Genomic DNA, 17,351 nt, shown 5'->3' with positions numbered 1-17,351 from the left:
CAGAATTATCAACGCTTTGTTCCTTGGCAATGTATATAGCTGAGCTGGAGCCTGATTACGGCTGCAATATTTCACAAATCGATGTGTATTTGTCTGGTGTCTATATACATCTTAAGTCATTCTGTGTGTTAATTGTATTGCAAAATAAACGTTTTTACCTATCTACCTTGTATATGTCCCATTGAGATATTATTAAGGTTTTATGCTCAACTGAAAATATAACCAAAATATTATGAACCACGTGTCCCAGGTTACGTACTACGACTGTCTGCGTTTTATTGCATTACCGATCTTTCGAACAGAATGTTTGAGAGGTAAGAAATTTCTCAGACATATAAATTACTAGTTTCAACAAGGCGTCGCAAGGCGGCGCTGGCACCGACGCTCTAATTAAATTGTTGCTTCTGAAGAAATAAGCCAATACTTTGTTGGATCGCGGTGTTTTACTGGTTAAGAACTACAATTTATTTTGTGTTTGCGTTTTGTTTATTTTATGGAATAGTACATTTACGTTATAGATATCATTATACGTATTGAATATTTGTCATGAATAATTAAAGCGTCAATAGGAACGACAGCATCAATTTACGGCATAAGGCAACGTTCAGTATAATTGGTCTAGATTAGACTGAGTATATGAAAATAGACAATTTAGATTAACATGTTTGGAGAGTCAATTCTTTTTTCGCGGAGAATAACTGCTATCATTTGGAGAGTGAGTGGAACGGTTATGTTGGTTTCACCGGTCTTACCACTCGATCTCAACACTCAGGAACGTAGCATCATCCGAGCGAGCATTGGACCGAGTTCCTAAACCCTGTATACCTTATATCAATCAAAAGTCGCGGTGGCCTTCTTCGGCGCATACGAAACGCCCCCAGGGTATCTTGTAGCACTAGGATAGCATAACCTTCCCTGCTGGAGAGTTAACTCTTGACCATCTTCAGACCAAATCACGGCTAGGAAATGGTAAACCTTATTTGTAAATGGAATCTCCGTTCACACTTTTAATACTTTACCTTTTAAAATTTTAGACCTTTCATCAGCTTTCGTTATGTTATGTACTGAAAATATATATTGAGCAACCATTGAAAGCCATCTTTGTATTACTTTTTTATATACCATTGTTCTACTACTTATATTTAACGTGGTATGTATACATAATTAGGGACACAACATTGGGTAGGTTACTTATTTATTTATTGTATAAATTTGATAAATTATTTAGGCTATATTCCGTTTTGTGTATGTACCTATCTTACATATAAAATAAATAAATCGATTAGAATTTTAATAGCATAACGTACACGTTGCTGCTACAATTGAATTTGATAAGTAAATAATATATTTATAGTTGTAAACAATATAAACACAAACAAGCAATATTGAAGACTTATGAAATGGCAGCATGGTCTCTGACCTTAGCCGGTTCTCTGTTGAACGCATAAAAAAAGCAATATTAACGTGACCGACACGACACCGCCTTTAGAAGACACCAACACCTCACTAATAAACTAGCTTACACCTATTTTATTATAATAGACAATAGTTATTGTTCTATTTGTCAGAGGAAGATATAATGACAAATGTATAAAGCAATTATAAATAGCTTCAAAGATTTCTCAATAGTCAGAAATTTTATTGACGAATAAATAAAAAATTACAGTTGTAAGAATAAAATTCTACTGTCTCACTTTGTTAGGTTAGAGGTTATAATTAGACGGATATTTGTGTTTTATTGTAACGAATAGCGAGCGAATATCTAATAATATCTTCAACACTATCTTGACCTCACTTCGCTTGCCATCATGTCCAGATGGTACACTTTGTTGTGCCCGCTAAAATAAATAACTAACGATTTGACTGCCGCTCCGGTCGCGCGAAAGTTCCGGTCTAAACATTTTTCTTGGATGTACAGTAGCCTGTAGCATTTAGGTGTAATGTAGCTTCCTATTCGTGAAATAAAATAGAAAAACGGTTTAGTATCCTGAGATTAGCGCATTCAGTCAAACTCTGCAGCTTTGTATATTAGTATACAGGGCATTTTATGCATTCCGTTACTAAATGAAACCACATATTCATCTACTTGGATATGACACTTAACAATAAGTTACTTGAGCCGTAGATGTAAAATAAAAAAGCGTAGGTTTTGAATAAAATAAATCTTAATAAAAGGTAATTTTAATTTTACGAGCCCTAATGCCACTACTACTATTCTAAGGGAATTCGTCGCAGCGCCAACATACTTTCAGTCAGAAATACAATCACGCAAACGCCATATTAGCTTTAAACAACTAAATTTTAAAAAAATCAGAAAACTGAAACCAGGATTTTTTGGTGAAAATATTCTTTACTCATGGATGATTTTTGGCACGATGTCAGCAAAGGTGAAGACTAGTGTGTGGTTTCATGTAGGAACGCAATGTCAAAATGACCCTGGCATAATCAGTCCACGATGTATGCAAATGAACGCATCAATGTTATTTATTCCATACAGCTGCCCAACAGAGATTTGGGCTTACATTTTGAAACCGATCTAATTATGTGCCCGCCTAGGGCGTTTTCATTTCGGCCCCCTCAAAGGGTCCGTGTGGGAGTACATAGGTCATATACAGGGGGAGGAATACCTAGGGGGGTCTGGCCGGCCATTGTGCGATTGAATTTGACACTCCCGTGTTCACGATTCATCATTTGGTAGATCGGCACAGCGCTTGGAGCGGATAAAAGTTTAAACGATTTGAGTATATAGTTTGACTTGTTCTGTTACTGAACGGATATGTTATAATACTAGCTTTTGCTCGCGGCTTCGTCTGCGTGAAGGACTTTTCCGGGATATAGTTCCCGCTATATATTTAGATGGAAAGTAGCTTATGTCGTTCCCAGGGTCTCGGACCATCTCCATAAGAAATTTATTGGGTAGTTTTTGAGTTTTTTATGTTCAAACAGGCAGACAGAGAGAGACTTTGTTTAAATATATTTTTTTGATTTTTTTTAAAGAAAAGCAATTCCGTCGTATCTGATTGTTGCGTAACTTTAACTGTTTACTCAGCGCACGCTACGGAAGCTCTCAAAAGGAATAAATTTTCCCCGATTTTGCAACATTTTTCATTGATGCTCCGTTCCTATTGATTATAGCGTGATGTTATATAGCCTATAGACTTTCTCGGCTATCTTAGACTAAAGATTTTTCAATTCGAACCTGTAGTAGTTCCTGTGATAGATTAATGCTTAACTAATCATAAATTACCTATCATAATTGGACCGAATTATGCCAAAATGTACCAACTGCTTTTTGGGTTGTATTAATAAATGAAACTCACCTTTGTGTAGGGTCTCAAGTAGACTTTTAGTGTATTTAACTATTTAACAAACCAATCTTAAGCTGTCATAAGAGCTAGTTCTCAGCTGAGCCGCTACTGTTAAAAAAACAAATCTCAGCTGTCAAAATCCGGCAGATGCTGTTACTTAAGATACCTTTTTGAGATGTTGATAACTGAGGCCCTACTTCGAAAAACGAACATCGAAACGTCGTTCCGAAACGAAGAAACGACGAACTTCGGATTTAACCCTACTACCAAATTACTTCGGATCCGTCATCGTTACTTTCGGAACCATAAACAATCGTTCGAATGGAAATATTGTGTCGGATTAGAAGTGTATCTTCAAAACCGTACATTTCTACCTATCATGACATTCTTGTGAAATAAACATATAAGTTGGATGTCTAATTAGGTTTTCTGTAATATAACTATTATTTCATAACTCTAAATATTTATTAGTTACAATAAAACAAATATATTTGCTGATTTTGCAATCTTGCATTGTGTTTAATCTGTGGAATATTAGATTTTTGACACTTGATGGACATTGACAAGTTGACTGGAGAAAATCACAACAAATTAGAATTGTAATTTACAAGTAAAATTATTTATTGTATTGCTAAGTTTATTAATAAAATATTATTTACTCGCTTTAAACAAATGATCTTTTTCATTGCAAAGGCAGGAATTGTGTAACAAGCAAATTCTTTGGTTTGATCTATTTAAGAAATCATTAGTTCTGCTCATCGATATACACAAGGGTTTTTACGGTAAAATTTATTGAATCTTTGTGTGAATTTTATTATTTTTATCCCAGTAGGAATAAGAACCACCATTAGTTATGCACCCTGTGTTAGGATGTTTACAACAAACAATTAACATTTTTTTTATGATTCCACCTAACAGTTTCAAGGGAGAGTACGACGACAAGTGCACCCAGCGACATAGGCGTACCTCTAATCGGGTCCTTCGCATTGACTGAAAAAAGAAGTACTGGAGGGGATTCTGAGAGAGTTAAAAGAAATGAATTAAAAAAATTAATATAAAAATGATTGTAATAATGTTTTATTTTCCGATAACATATATTTTGTAGTTAATCTTCCATGCGTGATGTAGTGTTGGTTATGGCAACTCTAGCGAGTTGGTAGTCGTTTAATTATTCAATTCTGAAACAAGAAAACATTATGTTTTAAGTCTAATAAATTCAAAGTCATAGGCACTTTTTACAAAGGATGGCATAAAATTCATAAGTTTTCTTATGGTTATATAGGTGCAGTCAATGCAACCACATATGCCTGGAATTCCATATTTATGACAAAATGAAAAATTATTAGTGACTTGTTTAACCTAAGTAAATAAAGTGTTGAAATTTATTTTAAATTAAAGGCTAATGCTTTGTAGATGATTATTTGGTACTTTCGATGAATTATTAATAATTATTAACTCACTGTTCTTTTATAAGAGTCCTTTCTTGTTGGTTTTGTGGAAATTTTATAAATTTAGTCAATATATGAGACTGACTCAGACACTTGCCTGAGGCATTCAGAGACTGTTTGCTGGGCCATGGACCCATCTATACTTAGTTACACAGCTTCCTAACAACTCATGGCATAAAATTGTAGTGCAGTCAAAATATGAAATTATCAGACAAATATTATATACATTTTAGTACAATGCATCAAAAAACAAAAACAAGATCATTTAGACATTAAGAATACTACAATACTAATACCATCTAGGTTCTTGAGAAGGTAGAAAGTAATATTTCTTCTGTAGCTTACCTTAGTGGTAGTATCACTCCCTGTATATGTTCTTTGGAGGAATCAGTGGAGTACCACTATAGTTATATCCTCGCAGATGGTTTCAAAAAGGGGTGGTAAAGTCCTATAAGTTCTTACAAATTCCATGTTATGAAGGTATTACGCAGTTAAAGACGCTTCCAACTTCGCTCAACACTTTCCTATCGCAACAATTCTTCATACAGGAGTTATTGAGCAATTTTAAAACGTCTGAAGTACCAAACGAAAATCAAACGAAAGGCTTAGGTCTTTCGTAAAATTGACGCTAAAATCCGAACGAAGAAACGATGTATTTTATGTCAAATGTGTTTTCATAGTGCGGTCGACGAAAGTAAAAATGTCATTAGTGTCAAAATCCGATTACGTATCCGTCGTCGAATCCGTCATCGAATCCGAAACACTTCGTAGTAACAAAACGTGCGATCCGTCATCCGAAACTACGGATTTCGCTTTTCGAAGTAGACTCTCTGTCTTAAGATGCTGTCTTTAATTTGACAACGTCAGAGAGTTGCATCTATTAATACGAACCTTAAACATTTGTGGATTATTTGCTAGTTGGATGATGATTGATGTATTTACTATGTAAGTATTACTTACTGGTGGTAGTACACATTTTATAGCGAGCCACGTACACAAGGTGTTAAAACTAGCCACAGTGGCCCACGTAAGTGTGTCGCGTTTCGGTATTAGCCTGTGTATAACCAGATTCAACAGGCCGGCATAATTGTGCCGATTGCCAAGGGGTAATAATCACTCAGTCGACGTACTATTATACTTACCATCAGAGAGTCTACTTCGAAAAACGAAATCCGTAGTTTCGGATGACGGATCGTACATTTTGTTACTACGAAGTGTTTCGGATTCGATAACGGATCCGTAATCGGATTTTGACACTTATGACATTTTTACTTTCGTCGACCGCACTATGAAAACCCATTTGACATAAAATACATCGTTTCTTCGTTCGGATCTTAGCGTCAATTTTACGAAAGCTCTAAGCCTTTCGTTTGATTTTCGTTTGGTACTCCAGAGGTTTGAAAATTGCTCAATAACTCCTGTGTGAAAAATTGTTGCAATAGGAAAGTGCTGGGCGAAGTTGGAAGCGTCTCTAACTGCGTAAAACCTTCGTAACATGGAATTTTTAAGAGCTTATAGGACTTTGCCACCCCTTTTTGTAACCATCTGCGAGGATATAGTTGTGTATAGTACACTAATTCCTCCAAAGAACATATACGGGGAATTGATACTACCACTAAGGTAAGCTACAGAAGAAATATTACTTTCTACCTTTCTCAAGAACCTAGCTGGTATTAGTATTGTAGTATTCTTAACGTCTAAATGATCTTGTTTTTGTTTTTTGATGCATTGTACTAAAATGTATATAATATTTTTCTAATTTCATATTTTGACTGCGCTACATTTTTATTCCAGGAGTTGTTAGGAGCTGTGGAACTAAGTGTAGATGGGTCCATGGCCCAACAAACAGTCTCTGAGTGCCTCAGGCAAGTGTCTGAGTCAGCCTCATATATTGACTAAATTTATAAAATTTCCACAAAACCGACAAGAAAGGACTCTTATTAAAGAACAGTGAGTTAATAAGTTCCTAAGTATCATCCACATAGCATTAGCCTTTAATTTAAAATAAATTTAAACACTTTATTTACTTAGGTTAAACAAGCCATTAATAATTTCTCATTTTTCATAAATATGTAATTCCAGGCAAATGTATGTGGGTGCATTGACTGCACCCATATAACCATTAGAAAACTTATGAATTTTATGCCATCCTTTGTACAAAGTGCCTATGACTTTGAATTTATTAGACTTTAAACATAATATGTTTTCTTGTTTCAGAATCAAATAATTAAACAACTACTAACTCGCTAGAGCTGCCATAACCAACACTGCATCACGCATGGAAGATTAACTACCAAATATATGTTATCGGAAAATAAAACATTATTACAATCTTTTTATATTTGTTTTTTATTTTTTTTATTCATTTCTTTTAACTCTCTCCAGTACTTCTTTTTTCAGTTCAGTCAATGCGAAGGACCCGATTAGAGGTCCGCCTGTGTCGCTGGGTGCACTCGTCGTCGTACTCTCCTCGAAACTGTTAGGTGGAATCATAAGAAAAATGTTAATTATTTATTGTAAACATCCTAACACAGGGTACATAAATATATGGGTTCTTATTCCTACTGGGATGAAAAATAATAAAATTCATAGAAAGATTGAATAAATTTTACCATAAAAACCATTGTGTACCTATATCGATGGGCAAAACTAATGATTTCTTTAATAGATCAAACCAAAAATTTACTTGTTATTACACAATAACTGCCTTTACAATGAAAAAGATAATTTGTTTAAAGCGAGTAAATAACATTTTAATAATAAACTTACCAATACAATCAATAATTTTACTTGTAAATTACAATTCCAATTTGTTGTGATTTTCGCCAATCAACTTGTCAATGTCCATCAATTGTCAAAAATTCAAATATTCCACAGGATTAAAAACATAATGCAATAAGACCGTAGATTGCATAATCAGTAAAAATATTTATTATTTTGTCATTAATAAACATTTAGAGTTATGAAATAATAGATAGATTGCAGAAAACCTAATTAGACATCCAATTTATATGTTTTTACAAGAATGCCATGATAGGTAAAAATTACGGTTTTGAAGATACACATCTCTAATCCGACACAATATTTTCATTCGAACGATTGTTTATGGTTCCGAAAGTAACGATGACGGATCCGAAGTAATTTGGTAGTAGGGTTAAATCCGAAGTTCGTCGTTTCTTCGTTTCGGAACGACGTTTCGATGTTCGGTTTTCGAAGTAGGGCCTCAGGTCCAGTAGGGTCACTTTATCGTACTCTTAAAAAAATGTGAATTGGTTCACACATACTTTTTGTGTTAGATATAAATAGATCTTGGTGTGTTTTGCTGAACAGTAGAGTATTAATTACATATTTTTGGATAATTTGTGAATTGGTACATTTTAGCATAGCCCGGCCCACTGATAATGTATTTATAATTATGACTCATTTGGAAACAAAAACTGATATAATGAAGATAAAACCTAAGGTACGTAAAATGTTTAAATATTTTTAAGTAACGGTGAAAACGCAGACGATAAAAAAGTTGAATTGAAGACAATATTATGATACGGCACGTTTCCTCTCGAAGACGTAAAAAGATGTAAATAGTTTTATCGTTCCAGTAAGTATTGCTTGTTAAACACGTAACACAATGCGTAGAGTTTCTTTTTGTTTTTTTTTTCTCCTCGTCTTTAAAAGGAGAAGGCGAAGGCTCTCAGCCATGCAGCCTAGTCCGCCGTAAAGAATGTGTTAGATGCATCGATATATATGTACTACGTACTAGATTTGGCGTTCCGAACATTTACTGCGTTCAACTGAATTGAATTGTTATCCATTCAAACTGATTTTAGTATGGTGTCAGTATTGATGATTGTGGCTGTGTAGTGTGTACGGAGTGTGATCATGATATAAAAACGCTAGTCTAAGTGCAAACTTGGATGTAAAAAAAATATTAGTGTAATAAGTAAAATTATTTAATAAATAGATTATGACGGTGACATTTTGGTTGTCATTTTAGTTCAGATTTTGAACAAATAGTTTATATGGACGTTCGAGTCTATATAATATACGTCAATGTGAGCCAGAAATTCGTATTTCAAATATTGTGTGTGCAATGTGCAGAAGTGGGCGCGTTGTGGGGATATCGTATGCATAGTAATTCCCGATGACGTCAAATGTGGGTATTGCGCCTCTTTACTGTTCCTTGTTACTTACCCCTTCCACCGAAATTCAAAGATTAATAACTTGTTGATTTTTTACTGGATTTTAACAATTCCTTCTGTTATATTTCATATAATTTAATAATTTATATACCGTAAATATTTGATAATAGTAAAGAACAATAATGAGTCCGGTACTCAATAGGGTAAGTTAGTAAGTAAGTTAATAAACTTACAAACTACTCGACCCGGGATTCGAACACGGCATCAGAGCGGTTTCATGTCGTGTACGCAATACAACTAGACCACCGAGGATATTTCTTTGCAATATTACTAATAGACTAGGGTTGCCTTCTATCCCGGTGTACGGGAAGTTGCGACATGTCAGTTTAGGATGTCGCCCCCCAATGAAGGCTGGGCGGTAGTAATAAGGTATTTTAACCGCGACACAAAAAAAAGGACACAAGTCCTGAAATACTTTTTAAATTATTCAACATATATCTATACGTTTACATTTACAATATCGCAATGATAAGCAGTCGAGTATGACTCTAAAAGATATAAATTGATTAGGCCATTTTAATAATTGCTGTTATAAACGCTGAGTCATTAAAATTACTATATCAAACATAATTAGAACCAAAATGTCGACGTAAACCGCCTTATTACAGAAGGAAGGCTAACTTTAGTACCGAGTTTGGTACCAGGTTTAATCAATGGACTAAAAAATATTACACCGCCTTCAGAAACCTTTAAAAAACAAAAAATAATTTAACATTACCTATAAAAAATCGGCGATAGCCTAGTTGGGTGTGGAACGGACTGCCGAGACGAATGTCCGCAGGTTCAAATCCCAAGGGCATACACCTCTGACTTTTCTAAAAAATTATGTGTATAAGTATTCCTTGTGAATTATCGCCTGCTTTAACGGTGTAGGAAAACATCGTGAGGAAACCTGCATACTTGAGATCTTCTCTATAGAAATTTTGAGGGTGTGTGAAGTCTACCAATCCGCACTAGGCCAGCGTGGTGGACTAAGGCCTATTCCCTCTCAGTAGCAGAGGAGGCCCATACCCAACAAGTTGGACAGTATATAATACCGGGCTGATATTATTATTTATATACAGTTTATTAATTTTGGAGTCGGTGCTTAATAAAAATTACACATTGCTTAAGTAAAATTTTTTATGACATGCTTAAATTTAAAAAAGTATTTACAGTGCTTATTAGTTGTAGGAGTTTAAAAAATTAGATTTTGTAAACTACTTGCTAACTGTAAAGGAATATCACAATTTTCCAAAACTCGTAAATGTGACCATACGACATCTTTACAAAACTTGAGTGCACTAAGCAACAAAAACTTTTCATTTGTGACGAAACGGGAAATCTTATTTAGTAAACGTCCGAATATGAAAAAGTTGGCCAAAAGATCCGGCCTGAGACTCTCCGATAGTGGGGGCACCGCCGAACGAAGTTTGTTCATGACTAGTTTGTATGGGCGCCCCCACGGGTCCGCGTCGAGAGTCTCAAGAAACTCCCTACGTGCCGCGACATTGGCCTTATGAATAGCCACCCGCAGCGCTGTCTTCGACTCCTTGTAGAGGCCGTAGAGCTGCCGCTCCTGGTCTTCATGTTCACTACTACGAATGCAGCGGCGGCGATGCCTAGCGAATCGGCGGCGCGCAGACACGCAAAACGCACGCAAGCGCGCTAGCTCCGCCGACCACCAATGCACCTCCCGCCGCGGAGGACGACGGAGCGCCCGGGGCATGGCGGCGTCGCAAACATCCGACATTGCCACCCCGAACCACTCCGCCTCCTGCTCGACCCGAACCGGACCCTCCGGCTCGGGGAGCCATGACACTGCCAGAGCGGCCAGCTCTAGGGCCTCCTTGTCGAGGTGCCTTAACGCCCACCGCGGGCCATCCTGTCGAGGGGCACTCGGTCCACCAACACTATTGGGCCGGATACTCGGGGGTGCGGAGACGTCGAACCTAATATAACGATGGTCCGACAGCGTCTCCACGCCCACGAGGACTCTCCAGCCCTGGACACGACGTGCAACGGCAGGACTCCCAAACGACAGATCCATTATGGACCCGCCGTTGTCCCGCACGCACGTGTCCACCGCAGTGTTGCCAGGGCCCTTGAGTCGTAAGTTACGTTTCGTTTCCTGAAATGTTACATTTTTGCTGCAAAAGCTACATTATTGTCTTTTTTTTTAATTTACGCGTTTTTGGGCAAGCATTTCTGTAGCTACGAAACCGCGGGGACTCGCGAAGTAGGAAATGTGCGCGCGCACATTCAAGCAAAATCAAGTTTTAATATATGCAAGATACGTTTCATTTTGTCTTGGCGAGCCATTTCTAAGTGTGATATGGGGTGAAATACGTTTTAGACCGGCCAGTTTTAGGTGCGTTCAATTTAGATGCGTTGAATAGAAATGCGTTCGTAAACTATTTACAATAAAAATGTTCTATTACAAATATCGTTGTTCTCAAAAGTTACGAAAAATGCCTTAAATATAAAAATTACTTACATGTTACGCGAGGGGGTCAAAAGTAACGAAAAATGTAAGAAATGTAACCTTCTGGCAACACTGGTCCACCGACCCCCTGTTCAAGACGGCCAGGCTGACGGAAATTGCCCATTCCTCCAGGACCTTACCGCGAGCGTTGGTCGCCGGCGAACCCCAGACCGCGGACTTCACGTTGAAGTCGCCGGCGACGATCACCGGGTGAGTTTGGCCCTGCTCAACCAGGGCCCCCAGCAGAACGAGGAAAGATTCAAACTCCGTCAGGAGTCTGTTGGGGGAGAAATAAACTCCTACTATCCACAAGTTCCCCAACAGAGCCACGACGCATCTCAGGCCCTTCTCGACTTTTGCGAAGGGCGGGGAGCCAGCGGCACCCTGGGTGATGATGGCCACCGACCCGTCGATGTTCCCTGCCCAGTTTTCGCGGGGCGGGACAAAATACGGTTCGGCGACCACGGCCACGTGCACCGACCACTGCGCCTGGCTTTGGGACAGCAGGTCCTGGGCGCGGGCGCAGTGGTTTATGTTCGCCTGGAGGAATTTGAAGTCCATTACTGATAAAATTATCAGCAATCGATTTATTGCAGTGTTTGCATTTAAAATCACAATCTTGTGCTAAACGTTTTAATTTTGCTGTATATTCTACAATCGATTCGTTCTCCTCTTGTGTCCTTGTAATGAATTTGTGTTGAGTTGCCCACATGCTTGGTTTTACGTCCAAGTAATCATCCAAAATTTTAATAAGTTCGGCGTAACCGACATCAGAAGGTTCTTTTGGTGCACATAGATCGTATGCTCTTTGATGTAATTCTGGAGGAATAGAACTTAAAAGCATGTACATTTTGGTTTCGTTGTCATGGCAATTATTTAAAAGCAGAAACATTTCTAATCTTTTTGTAAAATTTATAAAACTTTATTTTTCTTGTAATGGTAGAAACATTATCTTCGGTACTATCGTTTCACTGCTTCGAGCGTATGTAGATGTAGGTGTTGCGTAGTATGGTGTAGAAATAGATGTTGTAGGGTTAAATCCTGTAACTTTACTTGTAGCTGTACTATTAATTCTTCAGTTATATATATCTTTCTTCTATTTTTACCTCCACCTGATCATCACATTCTATTATCGATTCAATTTCTGTTTGAATTTGGTCGAACTTCTTTTGATAAATTGTCAAATGTTCTAGTCTTGCTTTTAATTCTAAGTCTGGAATTTCTTGTTCATTTTGTAGTAAATAGTTTTGTAACGTTTTAAGCTGCCCCCTTATGGAGGCTCGCGTTCTTCGAAGTTTTTGTAGTTCCATATCCTCGTCGCCAATATTATGTATTAATTGTATATAAAATTAAAATATGTACATTTTCATATATTCTTTTATTACAATGACAAACGTCAATCACACATCTATTTACTTTTTAGTGACCATACAGTGGCCACGAACACAACATTAACAATTTGAATGCACATTAGTATGGACAAATATGGACAAATGGTTTACGGTGAAGATAGAGGCAATGCGCGAGTAGCTTTTCGACTTTACGTAGAAAAGTGACCCAGTGCTCGGCACCAACAGATAGCCGTGTGATAATTCGGGCGTATCAACGTATTTTGGATAACCAGCCTGTTGTACCCAGACAAGAAAGGTCTAGAAGACCCACAAGAAGGCGTATGGAAAACTTTCAATTTTAATAACCACGCAATGGATCGCATTAATTGCTGTCTCAAGTATTACGAAATTGTTATGCACACATATCCGATACACACGGATATAGGCATAAAATACTACTTTACTTTAAATATTTCGGTAGACCGTTTTTACACGTCGGGCATGATTTGGAGAGTGTTCAACGATAAACTAATCTTAATATTATAATTATGTGCCTTAATAACACGTAAGTATGACAACGCTAAAAAAATCAAAATCATCATGTATTGTCGATAACCGCGACATTACTACATCTACAATAAATATATAAGTGTGACATCGGTATGCTCAAGTGACATTATAGTTAGGGTACTACGTTAACATGGGACTGCAATTCGAAGGTGCAACTGATAATATAAGTGAACCTCAGTTGGCTTATATACGTGGTGTCTTAGAGAAAAGAGGATATAAAGACACCAAAGTAACTATTCAAGCGGTTGGTAAAGATGGTGATAACTTCGTCGCTAGTGTTAAAAGAATTGTGGTTCGAAACGAAAATGGGGAATTCCGAATGATAGCGAAGATTGCGACGCAACATGAATTATTAAGAGCTAACATGGCATTAGAAAATATATTTAGAAATGAACATATTATGTATACTTCGGTTCTACCTAAATTTCACGAACTGGAAGAACAAGCTGACTTACCTAAAAAAGACAGGCTGAGGTTTCCAGAGTGCTATGGATCTTTAACGGCAGCACCACACGAAGTGATCCTTCTGGAAGATTTGCAAGTACCCGGTTTTATCATGATGGACAGATTCAAGACATTATCCGATGAATGCATCAGATCCGTGCTAAGGAACTTTGCCCTCCTGCACTCCCTTTCCTACGCTCTGAAAAATAAGGAACTGGACGTTTTCAACGAATACAAAAGTGCCTTATTTGATGTATGGGCAAATGCGGCGAATAAAGTAGAAACAACATTCTTAAAGCCTATCGAAAATATATTATTAACGCTGGTAGGCGGAGACCAAAGGAAAAAGCTTATAAAAGATAGTATTGACCACGGGCTCAAGCTGGGCTTAAAATTGAAGAAACATGACGAAGACTCGAAACGTTCTGTCATTCAGCACGGCGACTCATGGACAAACAACATATTGTTTAGATTTGATGTAAGTGTTTTTTTTTATAAATATATATAAGTATATGTATAATTCAATTCGTAGATCCATATCCAAGGGACGATTTATCAGAAAAATAATAGTTATTCGTTGGTCCGAAAGAAGACAATAATATCATTATCAACTAGTGGTGCCCGTGATGTCATCTGCAGGGAAAACAGGCTAAGATGGATCTAAGTACCCCCCCCCCCTCCCTCTTCGCTTCCTCCCCCTCCCAATCCCCCGAGATTCACGCGATGGCTTGGATAAGACTCCTAACTTTTTTTCTTTACATATACATACACAATTATACGCGCATTCTTAATGATTATAATTATATCACTCACTTTATGATCCGATTAAAAGGAACATACATTGATTGGATAGTTTATCGTGTATTTAATTATCTAATTTAAAAGAGATGCCAACATGTACATATCTAACCAAACTAAACTTATTGAACATCTTTGATCCTTTGGATTTTTTTTGTTAAATAGACACTATAGTAACTCCGAAGGAAATAGCTATAGTTCTTTTAGAAGATAATTAAATTAATACTACTAATAATATTTTTAAAAATCACCTAAACTAAATATATGTAGATAGTACTAATTTTATTACCATTTATTTGAAAGCAGAGATTAGAGTTGGATTTTGGTACTTGGTCGAATTATACATTTATGTGATAAGTAGCATTTACTCAAAAGTTGTTGAACATTATTAGGTCCCGTTCGGATGACAAGCCTTACATGCGCGTTTACAACGATACGTATTTTGTACTCATTTTGATCAGAGTGTTCACATGCTAACGCGCGCAATTACACGTAGTTGTTACCGCGTGTTTCGCTAGCGTCTGTCTGATGCTTGTCATCTGAACAGGGTCTTGATTAACTGAAAATTAGTATAAAAGCGGTTATCAAAATTTATTATGTTTTCAGGGTGGTATACTGCAAGAATCCATATTGATAGACTACCAGATATCAAGAGTATCTGTACCAACATTTGATGTAATGTACACGATTTTCAACTGCACCGACCATAAAACTCGATTGGAACATTTCTACGATTGGATTGATTATTATCACTCAGAATTAGAGAAGGCCCTTGGTAATTATGGAATTAAAGCAAACTACATCTATTCCAGAGACCAACTATATGCCGACTTGAAGAGATATGCTAAAGTCTTATTTGCTGTATCATTAATAGTAGCAAACAATCTGGTATTGAATCCTGAAGAAGCAGCCAAGTTCAAGGAATCAATAAAGAAATCAATGGAGGATAGTGAATATTCAGATTTCTCACCAAACGAAGAGGAGACCAATCTGCTAAAAAAGCGTAAAGTGGAGGAGCTTGTAGACAGTTTTGTGAAGTTTGGGTTATTGTAAAGTGAATAGAGAGTTGAGAAGGAGAGAGCCGTTTATTACAACCTTTACAGTGAAACTTCTTCAGAATCGTTGTGATTTGAAACTAGATGAAACGAAAATGCGTCACGATATTAGAAAAAGGAACAGCGTTCAACCAGTTGCATGTTACATTTTGCATCCTTATATTCTTTTGTTATATTGTATTTAATAAATGTGTTTGCGCCTGCATAATACCAAATATAATAAACCTTATATTTATACTAATACTCCTGATACTCTTTATTTATCCCAGTCTCTCGTGGTCTATTTTTCAGAAATTTCACTTCTGCCTTTTGTGAATTATACACACACTTTTTATTCCAATTGTAAATTCGATGGAAAGAATAAAATATTGTCGCGGTACACGTGGTATACACAGTGCAATTTTGACATTGCCTAAATAAATAATACCACATACTCCTCATCACCTTTACTAAAATTGTGCCAAAAATCGTCGATGAATAGCGAATATTTTCATCACACATCCCGGTGTTACTTTTTAATTTTTATTTATTTTATAGTTTAGTGCGAATATGGCGTTTTCGTGAATGTATTTTTTGAGTGAAAGTGTAATGTTGCAGCTGCGACGAATTCTCTAAGAGTAGTAAAGGCATAAGAGCTTGTAAAATTACTTTTTATTGATATTTATTTTGTTCGACTAACTTGTTATAAAACGTTACTCTCAAGGGAGATGTATATATAGCATCATTTAGTAATGCAAGCTTATAATGTCCTTGTACAAAAAGAAAAAAAACAAATTAGTTAAAACACATTCAATGTCCAGGCCGCGCCAACTACTTGGCAATCTTAACACAATCTGTGTTATGACAGAGAAAACACAGTACTAACCATCAGAGCCCGCCACATACTGAATGTACGGACGCCATATCAACATTACTATTACAAAGAGGAAAACTTTGTTGGTGTGTAGGGGCTAATTTTAAAAACTCTTTCACTAATAGGCTGTTAGCTAATTTTACTCCTCGAGTGCTTTAGGTTACTTTTTTCGGGAATTTTATTCCGAAAAACTTATCATGCAGGCGGAGCCGCGGTCAAAACCTAGTATTATGTAATACTTCAGAGTTAGGTATTAAGTGTGTAAAATTAGTGTCTTTAGAAGATAAAGTTGTGAGTTTAATCCCTAACTCAACCTACAGACCTGAAAACGTAATATTCAGATCTACAGACTTGTACTGACAGCGTAAGGTTTGTGTTGGGGATGTTTCGTATGTTGTTGTATATTTTGATATATTATCGCTATTGGGTTAAGAATAAAAAAATATATATAATACTATTTACGCGACTACGGTGAAGCTAGAAATGGTAATTATCATCAATCTTTATTGATTTGAGTTCAGCTTGCGCAGACCTACAGCCATTAGTGTTATTATATATACCACACTGACATTAGTATTAATATTCTCAGTTTTAGTATTGTTTATCGATATTATAATATATGTTAGGAATTGAAGCGATTTCGTTTAAAATAAAAAGAACTATCACTGACTACAGATATACTTTCACGAATATTACACACACCAACCGACAAATACGACTGCCAAAGACCAACTGCTTCGGTCTGTGAAACGCTCAGTGTTTTTGTAGCAAAAAGTATCACAAATACCTGTACAAAAATATTTTTATCCCAATACGCCCTCTCTTGACAGGAGACCGTCTTCGATCACGCATTTTTAACAAAATAGACAACACGTTCAAAA

At 36.6% G+C, this 17,351-nt stretch overlaps 1 protein-coding gene and 1 pseudogene across 1 annotated transcript; both read left to right on the top strand.

The window, feature by feature from the left end:
* Positions 1–12,066: 12,066 nt before the first annotated feature.
* LOC115447684 lies at positions 12,067–15,648 on the top strand. Its single transcript, XM_030174870.2, has 2 exons — positions 12,067–14,242; positions 15,169–15,648. The coding sequence occupies exons 1-2, from the start codon at positions 13,451–13,453 to the stop codon at positions 15,613–15,615; spliced, it is 1,239 nt and encodes a 412-aa protein (XP_030030730.2). The 5' UTR covers positions 12,067–13,450; the 3' UTR covers positions 15,616–15,648.
* Positions 15,649–16,166: 518 nt separating this feature from the next.
* Positions 16,167–17,351, top strand: part of LOC119193849 — a 5,840-nt pseudogene continuing 4,655 nt past the window's right edge.

The sequence above is a fragment of the Manduca sexta genome, chromosome 7, assembly GCF_014839805.1.
Source record: "Manduca sexta isolate Smith_Timp_Sample1 chromosome 7, JHU_Msex_v1.0, whole genome shotgun sequence".
In the NCBI taxonomy this organism is placed as follows: Eukaryota; Metazoa; Arthropoda; class Insecta; order Lepidoptera; family Sphingidae; genus Manduca; species Manduca sexta.
The sequence above is the reverse complement of the archived record's forward strand: the minus strand, read 5'-3'. Positions and strand labels throughout refer to the sequence as shown.